At 36.3% G+C, this 20,836-nt stretch overlaps 1 protein-coding gene across 4 annotated transcripts in view; it reads left to right on the forward strand.

The window, feature by feature from the left end:
• The window catches only part of LOC127964259 (actin filament-associated protein 1-like 2), a 51,255-nt gene extending 30,507 nt beyond the window's left edge, over window positions 1–20,748 (forward strand). For all 4 annotated transcript variants that reach the window (XM_052564398.1, XM_052564399.1, XM_052564400.1 and 1 more), the window contains 12 exons: window positions 4,825–4,921; window positions 5,108–5,325; window positions 6,634–6,810; window positions 7,619–7,711; window positions 8,062–8,155; window positions 12,063–12,277; window positions 12,991–13,094; window positions 13,228–13,351; window positions 14,333–14,423; window positions 16,540–16,709; window positions 18,772–18,882; window positions 19,829–20,748. In XM_052564398.1, coding sequence (XP_052420358.1) covers window positions 4,825–4,921; window positions 5,108–5,325; window positions 6,634–6,810; window positions 7,619–7,711; window positions 8,062–8,155; window positions 12,063–12,277; window positions 12,991–13,094; window positions 13,228–13,351; window positions 14,333–14,423; window positions 16,540–16,709; window positions 18,772–18,882; window positions 19,829–19,855 — 1,521 coding nt within the window. In that variant the 3' untranslated portion in view covers window positions 19,856–20,748. The remainder of the gene's footprint in view (window positions 1–4,824; window positions 4,922–5,107; window positions 5,326–6,633; window positions 6,811–7,618; window positions 7,712–8,061; window positions 8,156–12,062; window positions 12,278–12,990; window positions 13,095–13,227; window positions 13,352–14,332; window positions 14,424–16,539; window positions 16,710–18,771; window positions 18,883–19,828) is intronic.
• The last annotated feature ends 88 nt before the right edge of the window (window positions 20,749–20,836 follow it).

Raw genomic sequence — 20,836 nt, forward strand, 5'->3', positions numbered from 1 at the left:
GAGTTGTTAGTGGTGTGAACGTTTGTTTGGAGAGGCATTCAGGGCTGGATGCAGGAGTTGTGAATGGTGTGAATGGTTGTGTGGGGAGGCGTTCAGGGCAGGTGATGGGTGTTCTTTCAAACCTGCAGTAAAACTCGTTCAGATCGTCTGCCAGTCGTTGATTCTCCACAGTGCTGGGGGATGGTGTCTTGTAATTGGTGATCTTCTTTAGACTTTTCCACACTGATGCAGAGTCGTTGGAAGTGAACTGAGTCCGTATTTTTTCAGAATAGTTCCTCATTGCCACTTTGATCTCTTTTTCCAGTGTGTATTTAGCCTGTTTGTACAAGACATTGTCCCCCTTCACGTAAGCATCTTCTTTGGCCTGACGGAGCTGTCTGAGTTTTGCAGTGAACCACGGTTTTTCATTATTGTAATTTAGTTGAGTCTTTGTAGGAATACACATATCCTCACAGAAACCGATATATGATGTTACGGTCTCTGTGAGTTCATCCAGATCGGTGGCAGCAGCTTCAAAAACACTCCAATCAGTGAGGTCAAAACAAGATTGTAAATCCTGCTCTGCTTCATTAGTCCATCTTTTTACAGTCCTTGATACAGGTTTAGCTGATTTTAGTTTCTGCCTGTAGGACGGTATAAGATGAACCAGAAGGTGATCAGAACGTCCCAAAGCTGCTCGTGGAACAGAGTGAAATGCATCCTTTATTGTGGTGTAACAGTGATCCAATATATTACTGTCTCTTGTGGGACATGTAACATGCTGTCTGTATTTTGGAAGTTCACGGGAGAGATTGGCTTTATTAAAGTCCCCGAGAATTATTAAAACCGAGTCCGGGTGATGTTGTTCTGTCTCTGTGATCTGATCAGCGAGTTTCTGTAAAGCTGAGCTCACATGCGCTTGCAGAGGGATGTAAACACTGACCAGAATGAACGAGTGAAACTCCCGCGGCGAATAGAACGGCTTGCAGTTAATGAAGAGTGTTTCGAGATTTGAGCAGCACGTCTTCTTTAACACAGTTACATCTGTACACCACCGTTCATTGATGTAAAAGCATGTCCCGCCGCCACGCGATTTCCCCGTTGATTCTGCGTCGCGATCCACTCTAAACAGCTGAAAGTCCGGCAGATGGAGCGCGCTGTTCGGTATGGTGTCATTCAGCCAGGTTTCCGTGAAACACAGAGCAGCAGAGTGTGTGAAATCCTTATTTGTCCAAGAAAGCAGAAGGAGTTAATAAAGCAGGATTTGACTTCAAAGGATGACAGTATTTCAATAAGATCCTTTGTATAATAAATGGTATATTGATATTGCTTTCATTACATTCAAGTTCTTAAATTGATGCCAGTGCATTTCCCAAGGAAAACCCTTATTTTGAATCTTGAGAAGATAAGACAAGGTAAAGTTAAGACCAGACATGGGGACTTGTGACTTGGTGACTTGGACTCGAGTCGACTCGAGTCGCTATTTTTAGGACTTGAGACTTGACTCGGACTTGGAAGTTAAAGACTCGGGACTTGACTTGACTTGAGACACGATGACTTGAATGACTTGAGTGTTAATCACATCATGTTTTCAGTTTGAATATAAAATATATAAATTATTTTTTAAAATAAAGTTGATTACTCAGCTGGAGCGCAGGCTGAGAATAGCGTCATGACTGGATCAGGACACTATCATCAGTCATGCCCTCTCTACCTTACACACACCACGCCCACTTAAATCAGATATCACATCCCATCAACATGTCAGCCTGAGAGGTACCGAGGGTCATCGCTTTTGTCTTCAATAGTTCGCGCCTAAAAACGCGTGGAAAACGCTAGTCGCGCCGCTTTCTCCTTCTTTCCAAAGCGCTCAGGCAGAAGTGCTCCTGGGGCGTCTGTCGTTGCTAAGCATCCATGACACGCTCTCTCTCAATGAAGAAGCGGAAATTTCAGCAAAGGATAAATGGATTTGCAGCACTAAAAATCGCTCGCAGTAGCTCTGCTACTAAATTCATTTCAAAATGGCAATCCATATACAGCTATGATCAGCTGTTCCTTCATCTTAGCTGAGCTTTCAACGTTGATACGGGAAAGGTTGAAGCTGATTGGTTAGTTATTGTCACATGACCTGCGGTGCGCTTGCGGCATTCTGAAAAGTTTCGATGTTTTTAACTCGATGCGGTGCGCGTCGTGAGCGCGTTGCTTCCATTATGAGCGCGCATACCGCGCACCTACATTGGAAATAACGAACTTGCGCGCGCAAAAGACGTGATGTGAACGGCCCCTAATGATCCGCTAGCAGGCCATCAAAAAAACGCATTCCAGGGGCGGCGCTAGGGCTGGGCTAAGGGGGCATAAGCCCCGAATATTTTGTTACCTTGTCTTTCTCATAGAGCAAAACAATTAATCAGAAAAACAAATGTAGCTGCCGCGATTACCCAATTATATATATATATATATATATATATATATATATATATATATATATATATATATATATATATATATATATATATACACACACAGTACAGAATATAAATATGACGTATTTTAAGTTGTTTCATACTTTTTTGTTATGTACAGTACAGACCAAAAGTTTGGACACACCTTCTCATTCAAAGAGTTTTCTTTATTTTCATGACTATGAAAATTGTCGAGTCACACTGAAGGCATCAAGGGCTATTTGACCAAGAAAGAGAGTGATAGAGTGATGGGGTGCTGCGCCAGATGACCTGGCCTCCACAGTCACCGGACCTGAACCCAATCCAGATGGTTTAGGGGTGAGCTGGACCGCAGACTGAAGGCAAAAGGGCCAACAAGTGCTAAGCATCTCTCGGGGAACTCCTTCAAGACTGTTGGAAGACCATTTCAGGTGACCACCTCTTGAAGCTCATCAAGAGAATGCCAAGAGTGTGCAAAGCAGTAATCAAAGCAAAAGGTGGCTACTTTGAAGAACCAAGAATATTACATATTTTCGGTTGTTTCACACTTTTTTGTTATGTATATAATTCCATATATAATTCCACATGTGTTAATTCATAGTTATGATGCCTTCAGTGTGAATCTACAATTTTCATAGTCATGAAAATAAAGAAAACTCTTTGAATGAGAAGGTGTGTCCAAACTTTTGGTCTGTACTGTACATAACAAAAAAGTATGAAACAACTTAAAATACGTCATATTTATATTCTATACTCTGAGAGAGAGAGAGAGAGAGAGAGAGAGTGTGTGTGTGTGTGTGTGTGTGTGTGTGTGTGTGTGTGAGGGAGAGAGAGAGTGTGTGTGTGTGTGTGAGAGAGAGAGAGAGAGGGGGGAGAAATGTAACAAAGTTTAATGTTGTATGTAAACTGTGTTTGAGAGAGAGAGAGAGAGAGAGAGAGAGAGAAAGGTGTTCAGAGAGGAGTCTGTTGGATGTTTAGTTTTATGGACTCAATGTTGAAAATGTAAAACATTTCAAACACTGTTGGCAGAACTGAAAAATAAATAATTTTAGGAAGTTATAATTTTGTTTGATTCCATGATGTATTTTACTGAACATGAGTATTTACAATGCAAATCCAAATTATTTTAATTTACTGACAGTTACCTATATCTTGTCTTTTAACTTTATTAAGATCAGATTCTGCAGGTAAAATAACAATATTAAGGTGACTTGACTTGGACTTGACTTGACATAGCTTGTGACTTGACTTGACTTGACTTGCCCAAGAAAAAAATACTTGGGACTTACTTGAGACTTGAAGGTTAAGACTTGAGACTTACTTGAGACTTGCACATGTGTGACTTGGTCCCATCTCTGGTTAAGACACATGAGAATAACGTCAGCTTGAAAGGTACAGGAGTTGAGGTCTAAAACAATTCTGCTTTTGCTTTTTTGTTTTCAACTCCCAGAAGGTTTTGTTTCAGTGCCACTGATTTGCCATCAAAATGTCCGACTACAAATTACTGACCCCAGTGCCGACCACAGCCATTGTCCTTCAGCTGTGCTCCTCTAGAACAGTCTGCACCAGACTCTCATAAACACTGTGGACCGACTGACCCTAAACTAAAAACACACTCTCTCTCTCTCTCTCTTCCTGTAACTGCAGAGCTGCACTTGAGCTCCATATGAGAAAGATATCATCTTGCTTTTGTTTTCTTCAGATATGATGCCTCTCATGTGCACATTCAGGTGGTCGCTCTGGTTGTGTGGTCTTCAGTGTGGCTTAATGAGTTAGAGCTTTGTACAAGGGAGCATGTGGCACTTATTTCAGGGTTATTCTGGTCCCTCGACAACTAATCAACATTTTGGTCTTAAGTAAAAAAGGAATGTTTAAGTATACTTTTTTAAAGGCTTTTAGGGATTGTTTATATATATATATATATATATATAATTTGACATGAAGATTAATAATATATATAGATAGAACTTTTTTTGAAAGTATTTCATACTTTTATTCAATCAAAGAAGCATTAAATTGATCACAGTAAAGACGTATAATATTACGATTAATTCAAATTTCAAAGAAATGCTGTTCTTTCTACAGAAATTTCTATTCATCAAAGGAGCCTGAAAAATGTATCATGGTTTACACCAAAATATGACTCAACACAACTGTTTTGAATGATTTCTGAAGGATCATGTGACACTGAAGACTGGAGTAATGTTGCTGAAATACAGCTTTGCATCACATTAATAAATTACATTTTTAAATATATTCAAGAAGAAAACAGTTATATTACATTAAATAAAATCTTACAGTATTACATATTTTTATCAAATAAATGTAGCCTTGGTGAGCAAAAGATAGAGTCCTCACTCTGAAAATACATCTAATGTGCTGCTCTTTGTGTGTGTTTTTTCAGTCTATGAATCCCTCTGTTCCCCCAAATCCCCCGTGTGTAGAGGAAGAGGACTGTTATGAGGAGGCAGAACCATTTGTCCCAGCTAGTCAGTCTTCAGGTCAGTGGAACAGCTAATTTTTAAAGGGATACCTAACCCAAAAAATGAAAATTCTGTCATTTACTCACCTCATGTCATTCTAAACCTGCCTAACTCACTTTCTTTTTTGAGACGTGGGACAATTCAGCAGTTTAATAAAACAACTGACATCCACATGTGATGCTAAAATACAGATCTTTGCCTCAGATAAAGTGGACTCAGACAGTAGTCACTACGAGTCGTATGGTGAAGAGGAGGATGATGAGGAGTTTGTAAAGGACCGAGCTCACTACATCCAGTGGAGCTCCTCTCAACCGTGTTTAAGACCTGTGCCAGAGTCACGCATCTGTGGATACCTCTGGAAGAAGAAGTGGTTGGGTCAGTGGACCCGCCAGCTCTTCATTATTAAGCACAACTCTTTATTGGTAAGAGCCTCAATTTAGTTTCATATGGCTCTATTCCAAACTGCCTTACTTTTTGTCTACATATTGCTCTTAGATAGTATGTTTATATGTCCTGTTAAAATCAAGCTACAATGTTTTTTTTTTATGTTTTTATGAGCTACAGTCTTCATCTGTCTGTACAAGTATGCATTAGACAAATGTAATATTTTTTAAGGATTTAAAGGAATAGTTTACCCAAAAATGAAAATTACCGCATGATTTACTTAACCTCAGGCCATTCTAGGTGTATATGACTTTATTCTTTCAGACGAATACAAAAAAATCTCCTGGCTCTTTCAAGCTTTATATTGGCAGTGAATGGGTGATTGAGATTTTGAAGCCCTAAAAAGTTCATCCGTCCATCATAAAAAGTGCTCCTCATGGCTCCGGGGGGTTTATAAAGTCCTATTGAAGTTAATTATTGTATTTGTGTAGGAAAAATATCCATATTTACAATTTTATGAGCCGTAAACTCTAGTTTCAACTAACTGTAGTATATTTACAGTATGTAAATGGAAGAGATTTGACAGTTCTAAATCTTAATAAGGGTTGACAATTCAAATCAAAATTGAAGACTAAATTCATCTTCTTGGATTTTATTTTCTGTGCTTTTTACAGTCCAAAGGTGTGCTCAATTGTGCTGAATGTGCATTTAAAAATTAAAAGTATGTTTAAAAAAAAAAAGGACTTGCAGATAATATAATTTTAATGAATAAAAAGGCTTAAGTGTACTTCCATGAGTGTTTCTTAACACACTCAAGTACACTTTGTAATAATGTAAAATTAAATTTTTAACTTTGAAGCACATTTTAATGCATTGTTTTAATAATCTTTGTCATGCTTTAAAGTACACTTGTTCTGATGTTGACTAATATACTAAAGCACATGTAAAGTACTTGATTATAATTTTAACTGTGGAGTTATTAAAGTTAACATAAATACAACTTCTTACAAATGTGTAATCCCAAATATATTCAAATACATGACGTGCAAATTTCAGTAGAAATTACACTAAAGTATATTACCATGAACGCTTCTCAGTAAATTCAGCAGTACACTTTGACCATATTCCAACATACAACACTATAACGTCTTAAGTGGGAAAATAAGGACTAATGAAAACTAAATTAGAATTTTGAACTATAATACATTTTCATTCAATTTGCAGTTAAGTGTCTGAAAACATTAAGTTCACTTCACATTTATGTATTCTTTTAAAGTAAATTGTTTATCTAATAAATACTCTTTAAAGTAACTGTGTATAATAAATGTCTCATTCTTCCCTGGTAGTGTTTTAAGTGTGCTAAAGACCTGCACCCTCTGCTGGAGCTAAACCTCACGGGTTGTTACGTGGTCTACAAATCCAGGCACAGTAAGAAGATGCAGCACGAGCTAAAGGTGGTGGCCGGTGCCGAATCGGTTATCTTGGGCTTCCAGAGCAGCACGCAGGCCGAAGAGTGGAGGAAGGTCTGGACAAGTCTAAACAGACTTACATTTAACTTCAAGTTGCAATGAAACACAAGCAGTGACTTTATTACTTATTGTGATGTACATTAGTGTAATGAATTACTGAAAAACACCAAATGTAGGACAAAACTTGGTTCTGTGCATTGATTGTTGTTTGGATGTTGAGATGTGGGTGTTGTACAAACCTGATTCCAAAAAAGTTGAGACACAGTACAAATTGTGAATAAAAACAGAATGCAGTGATGCTCCACAAAATTATATTGCTCCACTATTTTTCGCCGCAGCATTGGGGGAATTGGTGATCCTCTGCCCATCTTGACTTCTGATAGACACTGCCACTATGAGAGGCTCTTTTTATACCCAATCATGTTGCCAACTGACCTAATAAGTTGCAATTTGTTCCTCCAGCTGTTCCTTATATGTACATTTTACTTTTCCGGCCTCTTATTGCTACCTGTCCCAACTTTTTTGGAATGTGTAGCTCTCATGAAATCCAAAATGAGCCAATATTTGGCATGACATTTCAAAATGTTTCACTTTCAACATTTGATATATTATCTATATTCTATTCTGAATAAAATATAAGTTTATGAGATTTGTAAATTATTCCATTCCTTTTTTACTCACAATCTGTACACTGTCCCAACTTTTTTGGAATCGAATTTGTATTCAAAAATTGAGGCAGATGAATGTTAGCTCAAAACGTTTATAAAAAATGAAAAATCCAGAGATTTACAATAACATGCATAGCACACATAGTATGTGTTTAGAAAATAGATGGCTGAATTTTTATTTGTTTCATTTGTAGATTATAGAAGAAGTGAGCGGGTCTTCTTATTACGAACCTGAATCCCAAAGCTCCTCATCCATCCTGAGGAGCGAGAGGCTGGACTCTTGCAGGGTAAATCACACTTCTGATACCATGCCAGTTTCTGCTATCCATGTTAACAACATTAACAATGTGATGGACACAGAAAGAGAGGAACAGCATAACTTCATTTCTCTGAGTGAGATGTTACTGAATTAGCTTGGTGCTTAATCATCTGTAGACTTTTCTCTCACATCTATTCAACTCCATAGAGCCTCTTTCATGAATCTTCCGCTGACCTGATACATGTACTAAACTGATTAGCAAAGTCTTGTGTTCTGTCTTAAGCCAATTTGTAGGAAAAGGACCAACTTACCTGTATGAGAGAACATTCTGTGCTTGCTAATGTCATTTCGTAAGAAAGTCTCTCTTTCTCCCTCTAGTCAAGTACTGTCCTCCATACGGACTCGGATGAAGAGAAAATCTCAAGTCTTCCGTCTCCAGTTAGCAGTGTGGAAATCAAAGATAAAGACCTATGTGAGCAAACACACTTTCATTTGCAACAAATTAGATTTTTTTCTGATGGCAGCTGCAGTGATGCAGTAATTTTAACAATTGCTGATTGGTTCTTTTCATTAGAAGGTGGGACCTATTCTGCCATATAGCACATCTCAGTTTTGCACCTTCATAGTAATTCATGTGGAGCATCCTGATATAAATGAACTAGTGCTCTCAAACAATTAATCACGATTACTCCCATCCAAAATAAAAGATTTTGTTTACATATCTGTGTTTACTGTGTAGATTTATTATGTATACATAAACACACACACATACAGTATATATCTAGAAAATATTTACATGTATTAACGTACAGTATATATTTCTATTCATATAGTTTATATTACATATAAATATATTTAATATATAAGCATAAAATCTTTCTGAAATATATATACAGTTTTGTTCAAAATAATAGCAGTACAATGTGACTAACCAGAATAATCAAGGTTTTTAGTATATTTTTTATTGCTACGTGGCAAACAAGTTACCAGTAGGTTCAGTAGATTGTCAGAAAACAAACAAGACCCAGCATTCATGATATGCACGCTCTTAAGGCTGTGCAATTGGGCAATTAGTTGAAAGGGGTGTGTTCAAAAAAATAGCAGTGTCTACCTTTGACTGTACAAACTCAAAACTATTTTGTACAAACATTTTTTTTTTCTGGGATTTAGCAATCCTGTGAATCACTAAACTAATATTTAGTTGTACGACCACAGTTTTTTAAAACTGCTTGACATCTGTGTGGCATGGAGTCAACCAACTTGTGGCACCTCTCAGCTGTTATTCCACTCCATGATTCTTTAACAACATTCCACAATTCATTCACATTTCTTGGTTTTGCTTCAGAAACAGCATTTTTGATATCACCCCACAAGTTCTCAATTGGATTAAGGTCTGGAGATTGGGCTGGCCACTCCATAACATTAATTTTGTTGGTTTGGAACCAAGACTTTGCCCGTTTACTAGTGTGTTTTGGGTCATTGTCTTGTTGAAACAACCATTTCAAGGGCATGTCCTCTTCAGCATAGGGCAACATGACCTCTTCAAGTATTTTAACATATGCAAACTGATCCATGATCCCTGGTATGCGATAAATAGGCCCAACACCATAGTAGGAGAAACATGCCCATATCATGATGCTTGCACCTCCATGCTTCACTGTCTTCACTGTGTACTGTGGCTTGAATTCAGAGTTTGGGGGTCGTCTCACAAACTGCCTGTGGCCCTTGGACCCAAAAAGAACAATTTTACTCTCATCAGTCCACAAAATGTTCCTCCATTTCTCTTTAGGCCAGTTGATGTGTTCTTTGGCAAATTGTAACCTCTTCTGCACATGCCTTTTTTTTAACAGAGGGACTTTGCGGGGGATTCTTGAAAATAGATTAGCTTCACACAGACGTCTTCTAACTGTCACAGTACTTACAGGTAACTCCAGACTGTCTTTGATCATCCTGGAGGTGATCATTGGCTGAGCCTTTGCCATTCTGGTTATTCTTCTATCCATTTTGATGGTTGTCTTCCGTTTTCTTCCACGTCTCTCTGGTTTTGCTCTCCATTTTAAGGCATTGGAGATCATTTTAGCTGAACAGCCTATCATTTTTTGCACCTCTTTATAGGTTTTCCCCTCTCTAATCAACTTTTTAATCAAAGTACGCTGTTCTTCTGAACAATGTCTTGAACGACCCATTTCCTCAGCTTTCAAATGCATGTTCAACAAGTGTTGGCTTCATCCTTAAATAGGGGACACCTGTTTCTTCACAAAATTGATGACCTCAGTGATTGAATGCCACACTGCTATTTTTTTTAACACACCCCTTTCAACTAATTCAACTAATTGCCCAATTGCACAGCCTTAAGAGCGTGCATATCATGAATGCTGGGTCTCATTTGTTTTCTGAGAATCTACTGAACCTACTGGTAACTTGTTTGCCACGTAGCAATAAAAAAATATACGAAAAACCTTGATTATTCTGGTTAGTCACATTGTACTGCTATTATTTTGAACAATACTGTACATGCATGTGTATGTACATATATTTACATAATAAATATAAACAGTACACATACACATATATTATGTAAAAAAAACTACCACTTCCATTAAGCACACCAGCCAACCAAGGTTGTGATGCATTGCATTTTGATAATAAATAAAAAATAAATAAAATTATGAAGGCAATAATTTATTTTAGTTTTGAATATATTGCAGGGATGAATCATACACTATAAAATCAGAAACAAATTTTGTGAAAAGGGTCCGTTTTGATTTCATTGACTGTTTAATGTCTGTATTTCCCACAGTTATTTTTTGTCATTCTGTTTCTAATTAAAGACGTGTGCTAACAGCATATGCTTTATACCCCATATGTGGAGAAGGTCTGCCAACATTGCGTCTTTGCTAGCCCTGCTATTAGCACAACTGTGGCATTGTTCACTCGCTAGTGTTTTGGTGTTATTCATTAGGGGCTAAATTCACTGCGTGCCGCACAGGACACAGGCTGGGTGTTTTCCACACTGTGTCATTGTCCGTGGACAGATTCCTGTGAGATTTGATTGTCACCTTTGACACCGGGGTGACAACCACAGCAATGACCTCAGAGGTTTGTTTTATAAATAAATGGGTGAATTTTTTGATAGCAGCTCACCATTTATGGAAGAAGAGCATGCATTTGTTTATAAAGCAGGAAAACTATTTATTTTATGAAAGAAGTAAGTGAATGAGATCTTGGAGGAGATCAAAAGTTTTGTTGAAACTTAGAAGTGGCTAAATCTTGCCACTCACTGAGTAATGTTTTAATGTTTTGTTATGGAAAACGTGCCTCGCTGATTAGAGACATGTGTAGATGTCTACTTTATATGTTTCCACAAACAACTTGAAAGGGAATCCTTCAAACAAGTTTATTTGTTTCTTTATGTGTTTGCACTAGCGTTCTTTGATTACTGACTCACCAAACTTTTTAACTAAATTATCAGAGTAGACAGTTTAAAATGGTTTGGGTAAATAGTTTAAACCGTTTGAAAACATTGTCTGCAATTGGTCGATGAGGAGATAGCATCAATCTAAACACGTCAAGGTTGTGCTAGTCAGGATGCTCAAACAAGAGTTAGTGCCACAGAGACAAAAGCTGCGTTTACACTATGCACACTAAACAAAAAATAAATGATACTTAAAGTTAATTTTATTACATAAACTAAAGTTCAAGTTTATTTTTTTAAGCATACTTTCTGTAATCATTTTATTATTTATGCACTTTAAGTAACTTATAAGTAACTTAACTTTTAAGGAACTATTTAGGTATTCATTTTTATACATTAAATATACTGTACCATTAACTGTATTTCAACTAGACTTGCAGTTTACACTACCAGTGGATTTATGCCTGTGATTTATAAATGACTTGCTTCATTTGCTGTTTGCCGTGATGTTTTGTGATGAGATTTAAAATTGATTGATACTTGTAATGGCTTTTAAGGGAAGCCAGTATAAATATACAATACACTAACACTGTGAAAGAATTATCAATAAAATCAGTCAAGTGTTTCTATGTTTCTATGTGGGTTTAGTGCAATGTGTAAGCCAAGTATACATAAGTGTAATATTGTCAAGTATATCTTTGATTTATTAAAAAGTAGACCGAAGCTCCAGTGTAAAAGAATTATACTAATAACACTGTTATAAACTTCTGAGTTACTTATAGTTGTCTTTGATTTTCGCTGAAATAGTAGAAAGTATTTGAACAAAATAAAAATGAAACACTGCAACTTTAAACACTCCATCTAAACAAGGTTGCAATATGAAATGTAATAAGCTACGCACAAATATGCATGCTCACAGATTATTGTCAGGCATGCAGACATTTCTGTGTCTCTCTGTCCTCAGCGGGATTCCTGAACGTGCTGATGAACTGTCAGTGGCAGAGTCTGTGGTGTCGGGTGGAGGACGGGGTCCTGAAGATGTACCGGGACGAGGCGTCAGAAGAGAGCCCTCAGTACACGGTTCAGCTCAGAGGGAGCGAGGTGCGACCCGGCCCGGATACAGCACACGCGTACCGCATTACCATCACACAGCACGGGGACCAGGTGGCTGTGCTAGAGGTACAGTGATGATCTGCTTACCTTACATGTGATTTAGAGAAGCTACACTGTTTAAAAACAAGTTACCCTGCAATCATTACCTTAAAGGGTTATTTCTACCCTATTTAAGATATAAAATAGTTTTGTTTGTAAATGTATGTATATAGGTTGGTTCAGGGATGTTTAGATGATTAGAATTAATCACTGTTACTGTTTTTTCAGTGTTCAATCAATGTTATTTATTATATATTAAAGTATTATTAATTTATATTAATACACTTATTTATATATTATTATTTTTATTTTTATTTTGAATGGGCTTTTATTTTATATTCTCAGTTTTTATTTTTATTTTAGTTCCAGTGTTATTTAAATACCATTGAGATACTATTGAAGGTTTTTTTTTTTTCTTGTCTATTTTCATATTATGTTTTCATTTTAATTTATTTTGAGATTTAGTAATTGTTGTGTGTTATTTTCTGAAGTTTTATTAATTTTTGTATCAGTTTTAGCTTTAACCCTGGTGGTAGTACAGTATGTCCATTTGTGCATTATATATGAAAATAGCACAGTATCATCATCTACTGTAGCACGGCAGCAGCGCTCATAAATATCCTTGCCCTTATAGAAAAAAGTGAAGTAAATGTAGTTTATTTGGATTTATTATCATGTCTACTTGTTGTTACTATATTTTCAATGAATGTAGATGTTGTTTTTTATGTGTGAATGTGCAGGTGAGTTGTGCAGATGATAAAGAGCAGTGGGTTCAGCTCCTGCAGGATGGGAGTTCAACTGTAGCTGGTTCTCCATATCAACACACCAGCCACGAGTCACTGAGGTACACACACACACACACACTCACATTCACATGCTGTCTGTCTGCTGCCAGCCTTCCATGAATCACTACTCACAGAAGTACTCATGTTCTTTCCGCATCCTCTTTCCATTCTTCTGTTTCCTCTGTTCCTCAGTGGTCTGAAAAGCCGCAGGTTTCGCACCTCAAACATGTACATGGATGACCCCTTTCAGCAGCTGTGTGGTCCATCAGTCCACCCGCAGCCCATCTATTCAAACACATCCATACTGGAGCACATGGTACGGCCCAGCGGGGGAAATGAGGGCTTTTGACCCATGTTACCAGACTGAAAACAATATTATTTTATGATTTGAGAAAGCTGCTCAGTTTTGCAATTAGTGATATATCTCTAGGTATTATTTACATAGGCCATATTGCAATGCTTTTGGACATTTTTCTTTAAATCAGCACAGTAAATTTGGTCATACATTAGCAGGTTTTGGGTCAGAATAAAAGAAAAAAAAGAAATTAATATTTTTATTCAGCAAGGATGCATTATATTTTGATTAGAAGTGACAGTAAATACATTAAACAATTTATTTTTTAACAAAAATTGCTATTTCAAATCGATTTTGTGCTTTTTGACATTTTTATTAATCTTTCTATTCATTCATTTCTATTCGTTTTCCACAAAAATATCAGCATTGATAATAATTAGAAGGTTTCTTGAGCAGCAAATCAGCATTTTAGAATGATTTCTGAAGGATCTTGTGACACTGAAGAGTAATGATGCTGAAAATACAGCTTTAAATCACATGAATAAATTACATTTTAAAATGTAATATCCATTTTTCATACTGCACATTATAATGTTGCAATGCCTAAATTCACTTGAAGCATTTAATTAAAATAATATTAGTTTTTTTTATTATTATTTATTTCAACAAAACAGTATAGAATTTTAAAACCTGTCTTTTGGTGGTCATCAGCGATAACATGACAATATTTGATACTGAAGGATGGTGGAGGGTTGAAAAATTACAAGAGCTTGGTGACATAAAAAAAGGTTTCAGAGCTAGTTATCACATTTTGGTGAAAGATTACAAAGGCAAACATATTTGAAATACACTTCTGGATGAATTGTTCACAGTAGGGATATAGTACAATGATAGTACTGTTTTTAGTTACTTGTTGTGAATTCATGGACAGTCATCGTTCGCTGCTGCTCTTAGAAACTAGCATCACTTATAACTTATACATCTGTTCCATCCATTTTTCAGTTTGAGAAACCCTACACTGGTGGAAACGGAGAATCGGTGTCATCCAAGGATCCTGCCAGCTACAGAAATAATGAAATCTTCAGCAACCACAGTGAGTCAGTCATACTGCCCCAGTCGCTAATCCCGAGTTGCACTTTTTAAAGAAAGGAAACGCATTACGATCAAAATATACTGTACATTTATAGTTCTCTCTCATTTCATCCCATTTTCTGCCCTCATTGCCTGGTCCCACTCACTCTGTCACCAATTTGGTTATAAAAGTCACTTTTACTTTCATGGGATTTTTTTTTATCCCTCTAACCTCATTGCTTTAAGCTGATTAGCATCATCAGTCTTTCCAGCTCATTATTCTCTCATAAAATCTTTGGGAATACAGTAATGCATTTGCTCAATAAAATGAGAGATGCAAATGGTTGCTGGAAGTTGTAATATACATTTAACGACCATCTCACAGGCCTTGGGCGACCACCTAGAGGGCCCATAGGACAGGCTTGTCCTGTGACCAAACATAAGCCGGTTTCCCTCTTGAGCACAAAACATATGATTAAGACATACATACGGCTTTCCTAACCATCGCTCCCTCATCCACGGCAAATACTTGACAGTTCAGAGGCATCTGCTTTTAATTTGAACAGTGCTAAATAATTATATAGTGGCTAGTGCCGGAGCTCAAAGCGAACTTTCCATGCTCTTGGTTTATGGATTTGCATAACATCCCAGAGCATCATTTTGTGCCGACGTGCCTTTTCACATGTTTTATTTGCTAAATAAGGTCAGCGTGACCTAAATATTACACTATATTATATCAGAGCATCTAAACACTGCATCATGTTTTCTTTTATACAAATTGACACAATGTGGTGTTTCTATTGACTTTGATGTATTTGAATATGATTATGGACCGATTTATGGTGCTGTTTTTCTCGTCAGGTTTGCCGAATAGAATTTAGCAGGAAATACCATCTGTGCCTAATGTGTGTCATGAGGGTCAGAGGAGATATTTGATTGTGGAAACATTTACCACAAAGTGGCCAGGTACTGTCTGTAGAGCATTTAAAGAAACGCATTTTAACTGCGGAAATGAGTTTAGGAGGGAAATCCAATGCAGGCGACATACTCTACTATTTAAAAGTTTGGGGTCGGTAAGATATGTAAAAAAAATTGATCCACTTTCTAAATGACTTTACTGTAAAAAACACTTAGTTTACTGCCCCTAAACTTTCTGGACTGTCTCAGACTCTCCAGTGCTCCCATTTTGGTAGGGATCAGCGGCGGCTGGCACTTTTTTCTCCCGTGTGGTTTTGGTCACAGTGCAGGGATGTAGCATTGTGGTGTACACACGCGCACACACATAAACACACACACATATCCTCTAAGATTCTTCAGTAAAAACCACGAGAATATCATGTTTTCTTTTTGAACCCAACTTTCCAGAAAATGCTCTAATCGGGGAAGAGATTAAAAGAGGGTGAAAGTAGAAAATCAATAAACATCCACGAAACTGAAATAAGAATACACCTTTTAGAAAATAAATGCTCTTAAGACACTTTTCAGACTCAAACTAGTTACATTTGCCTATTAACAATGTGCAACATGGGACAAACATGCATCAGAGGGGAATTCTGTTTATTTTTTCTAAAAGTCTTGAAGGTTTCCACACATTGTCATTTCCACCACATCTCAAGTCATGTCTAGTGATTAAAAGCATTCTGTGGTGGCATAACACAAAATACCAGCTTAATTAGAAACTACGCACAATAGAAATATTCCACTCACAAGCTCTTTACTGACACTGTTCATATTGTTTATTATATTAGTGGTTTGTTTTTATACCAAAAAAAACCGTTATAAACATTTCTGTTCAAATAAATTGTTTTGCATTTAACTTTCTATTCATCAGAGGATCCTAAAAAATGCATCACAACAATAAAACATTGATAAAAGAAAAAAGCAGCAAATCAATATTTCATAAGAATTTGTGAAAGATCACACTGAATAATGACGCTGAAAAGTCAGCTTTGCATCACAGAAATAAACTTTTTTTTTAAAAATTAAATATATTACAGTAGAAAACAGTTCAATTAGTGTTTTTACTCTATTTTTCGATCTACTAAATACAGCATTGGAGAAAATATAAGAGTCTTCTTTTAAAAACATTCGTCTTAGGTGATTGGTAGTGCATATCATGTGTGTGTTTATGTTTTTAGGTACAAAAGTGTTTGAGTTTGAGAGGGGTGTGCAGAAGCTGGACCTGACAGGAAAGAGACGTGTGCCGTTGCGAGCAGGGTCAGAGGTCAACCTCATGAGTGTGGGGACGAAGCCAGCTAAACGGAACTCCTTCAGACGCTCCCTCGCTTTCTGCACTGAACGAGCACAGGTAACAACCTCCAACTACAATATAAGCACTGTGCCAATGCCATGATACAATGCTTCTCATTCCATGATATTTTGATATTGTGTCAAGGTACTGAATGATTACCATATTCATGCATCATGGTATTTGGTACTGCAAGGCACTTCAAAAATACCATGGTGGTTCTACACTTACAAAAAAGTGCCAAACATAACCACTGTCCTCCCGTTTTTTTTGTTTGGACATTGTCGTACCTTGGAATCTTCATGGAATACTAAGTAAATTCTTGGAATATTTGGTAAATACTTTTAGTTTTTATAAATGTTACGATTTAGTTTTTAACTGGTATATTTTCCATTTTCAATTTATAGTTATTTTATATGCTATTGTCAATTTTTCTTGGTTTTTAAATATACACTCTAAAAAATTCTGGGTTAAAAAAACCAGCTTGGGTTATTTGGCAACCCAGCACTGGGTAAATGTATTGGACAGAATACATTATACTTTACATTTTTATTATTAAGCAAGAACACATGGACAAAATACAAGACAAATTGAATTTATTTGGGTGAATGAATGAATGCAGTATAGTCTACAATATTACATACACTTAACTCATTCAACAAGCATTTTAGAAAAAAAAAATATTATAATATAATATAAAGTATAATTTTAATTTAAGTGTATTCAACCATTCTCTGTAATCACTTTTTGCCGAAATAGTGCTTATTCTCGTGCCAGTGTGTCGCCAAAATCTGAGCCGGTGAAGGGCTGCTGTTCGCAGGGGATCTTCACTCGAATTTCACTCGTAGCTGAAAGATGCTGTTATTTATTCTAAAACCTCCCCATAAACAAGAGATTAGAGAACATGTTTTAAAGGTATTGTTCACCCAAAAATGACAATGTGATGTTTATCTGCTTACTCCCTGGGCATACAAGATGTAGGTGACTTTGTTTCTTCAGTAGAACACAAACTGAGATTCGTAACAAACCGTTGCAGTCTGTCAGTCTTATAATTGATGTGAATGGGAATCACATCTAAAACATACAAAAAAACTTAAAAAACACAACATACACAAACAAAACCAAATTAAACCCTTGTGACAATACATTGATGTTTAAAGACACAAACGATCGGTCTGTGCAAGAAACTGAACAGTATTTATATTGTTTTTTACCTCTGATTCGCACAATTTCTGAACTTTTTGAACTCTCCTGAGCATGTCCTGTTGAAGATGACACTTAGGTACAGAAAAACTAACAAGCACCTGGGTAAAAAAATATACAAAATATTTTGAAGAAGAAAAAAAGAACCCAGAATTTTTGAGAGTGTATCTATGTATTTTTTATTTCTTTTTTATTTTAGTAAAACTAGCAACTAGCTGAAATAATTTAAGTTTAACCCTGGTATGATGGCATTACCATCACTGTATCATGGCACTTCCACAGTACCCTCTTGCACAAAGATAATGTCCAAAAACCACGGTATTTATCCTTGGTATATGGTCAAAAAAAAAAAAAAAAAAAAACATGACAACAGCACAAACAAAAAACATGGTCATAACAGTATTTCTTGAAAGGGCTGATAGGAGCCGTTTAAATTTGCAGTTGGGTGGCAGTAAATGACTCTGAACTTTTATTACACTGCCACCTGTTGTTTGGATTGTGTAACTGCAACACGCTAATATTGATTTGCAAGATCAATTACATGGGACAAAGATGGGATTTCATTTTGGGCAACTATAAGGTGTTGTTTGGTGTCATAGTTCAGCTTTTTGTTCCAGACAGAAAGATTTTTGGCTACTGTTCGGTGCTTTGTTTGTCGGTTGTTGCTGCCGTTGTGAGTTCTGTAATTACAGTGGGTTGGATTGGGGGCCACTTCCTCCCAGAGGAGCAGAGAATAACGCTCAGATAAGAGCTGTTTTAACATCCTACTTCATCAAGCAAGTCTGATGACTTTGGACATTTTTTTAGATGTGACCATGACTCTTGTTTGAGTCATTCAGGATATTTCAGCATTTCATCCCATAAAAGGAAATGTACATAACACACATAAACACTCACCTCTGTCTTTTGTCTCTTAAAGGGTGGATTTCTGACCCCACTCTTGAGAAGAACTGCCTCAGCAAAAAGCACCCTGAAGAAAGCGCCGTCTGCCCTGTTTATGGAGCATGGCAGGGTCTTCCAGAGGAAGAGGGTAAGATTCCTTCAGCATGAGCACAATGCACAGACTACCTCATGAGTTTATGATTTTATTGGATTTCCAGATGACTCGGTGGATCAATTCCTAATGAAACTACAGATACAACTAAAACCAGACTCTGACTTGTGTTACTTTATTGACTTATTTTGAGTTTTGACCTAATGGACAAATGATTAAAACTCTCTGCAAAATATCTTCTTCCGTGTTGGACAGAAGAAGCTAAACTAATAATTAACTAACAGTCACAAATGATAAGATAAAGACCATCACGTCATTTTCCTCAGTAAATGTCACCCAGGGTTATTATTGTTAAATAAATTATTAAAACATTTTTGTCAACTGAAATAAAGGAAGTAAAATAATAAAATTACAGGTCTTAATAAGCCTTAATTCACCCACTTAAATTGCCTTAAATTGCAGAAAGTCTTAAATTCATAAAGTTATGCCATTAAACGTTGCATTCACTGCAGCTAAATGAATATCACTGTCAGTATTTGTAACTTGTTTTCATGGTAAACCTAAATATACTTTAATGTCATTTCTATTGAAACGTATATGTCATGTATTTAAATATATTTATAATTACACATTTGTAATGATAAAATACATTAACTGTAATCAACTACAATTAAAATTATAGTCAAGTACTTTCCATATGCTTTAATATGTTATGTACTTCATTAAACCATGACTAAAGGTTATAAAAACATAATCATTTAAAATGTCATGTATTTAAAGTAAAACTTTTCATTTGACATTATGAACAATTGTGCTTTTTAATTAATAAATTGGCAAAACAATTTGAACCAGTTTGAAGTTGAAACAAATCACAAACTGAAAGAAAAATGACAGAAACGCTAAAAAACGAGTTATAATTACAACAGAAACAATTGTTCTGATCTTGTTCTGATCTTTAACCCCTTTCTGTCTGTGTTTGTAGGAGTGGGAAACCAAAGCTTCAGGTTGACATCAAGAGAAGACTCTCACATCCCCCTCATATTGTCAATATAATATTGCACTGAAAATAATATTCTTTCCAAGCATGTGGATCATGCAGTGGTTTGGATCTGTAAAGTCTGTGTTCTTTTTGTGGGGTACGTGGTACTTTTAAGAAACTAACTGACCAAGCAAACTCTTTACCAGCATATTCTGTCAGTATGCCAACTTTCATCGAGTTGCAAGATTGTTAGGGGAGCAACCGCCAAACATTTTACAATTGGAGTAAATGTCTTTTCAGATGATGCCGATGTACATTTCTTCAGAAATTAAAGAGAACTTTGACAACATCGTTTCAGGTATTGAATAACTCCGTGTCTAGGAGTTTTGTGTAGATCATTTATAGCACAGTATTTATCCTTATGTTAATCACTTTGCACTGATTTGAACCCGACCTAAACTGTGTTCGCGGTTTGTCAGAAAGGCATTGTCATGGTCAATCATCAGGAATCATCGGTGTGAAGATCAGACAGGATATGTGTATTGCTAACTGATTATTGAAGAGTAATTACCTCTGTCTAATTTTTATTTTCTCAAGACTCACAAACCTGTGGTAATTTATCAACATTTGTACTTTTTATTCCAATGCACATATAGTATATTATGTGTCGAGCTTTTCTAATAATGTGCCTTAACCGTGGTTTTTATCCATGTTTTTTATGAAGCTTTGATTTGTCTTTACAGCTGAAGAGATTTTGCTGGTATTGATCCCTCTTCAGGAAGGTTTTTTTTCTGTATAGTTTGGTAGCTTGGTTTAGACAAGGATGGCCTAATATTGCTGTACAAAAGATAACTGTAAAGAACCAAAACACCACTGATGAACATATTTCTACAATAAATAATGTAATGCTGGATAAAGCATCATTTCTGTGTCTATGAATCTTGTTCTTTTCTGCTTGTTTTCTGTAGATACAGTATCAATCTGATGATTGTCTTCCTCCTTCAATTGCAA

The sequence above is a fragment of the Carassius gibelio genome, chromosome B8 (assembly GCF_023724105.1).
Source record: "Carassius gibelio isolate Cgi1373 ecotype wild population from Czech Republic chromosome B8, carGib1.2-hapl.c, whole genome shotgun sequence".
Taxonomy (NCBI): Eukaryota; Metazoa; Chordata; class Actinopteri; order Cypriniformes; family Cyprinidae; genus Carassius; species Carassius gibelio.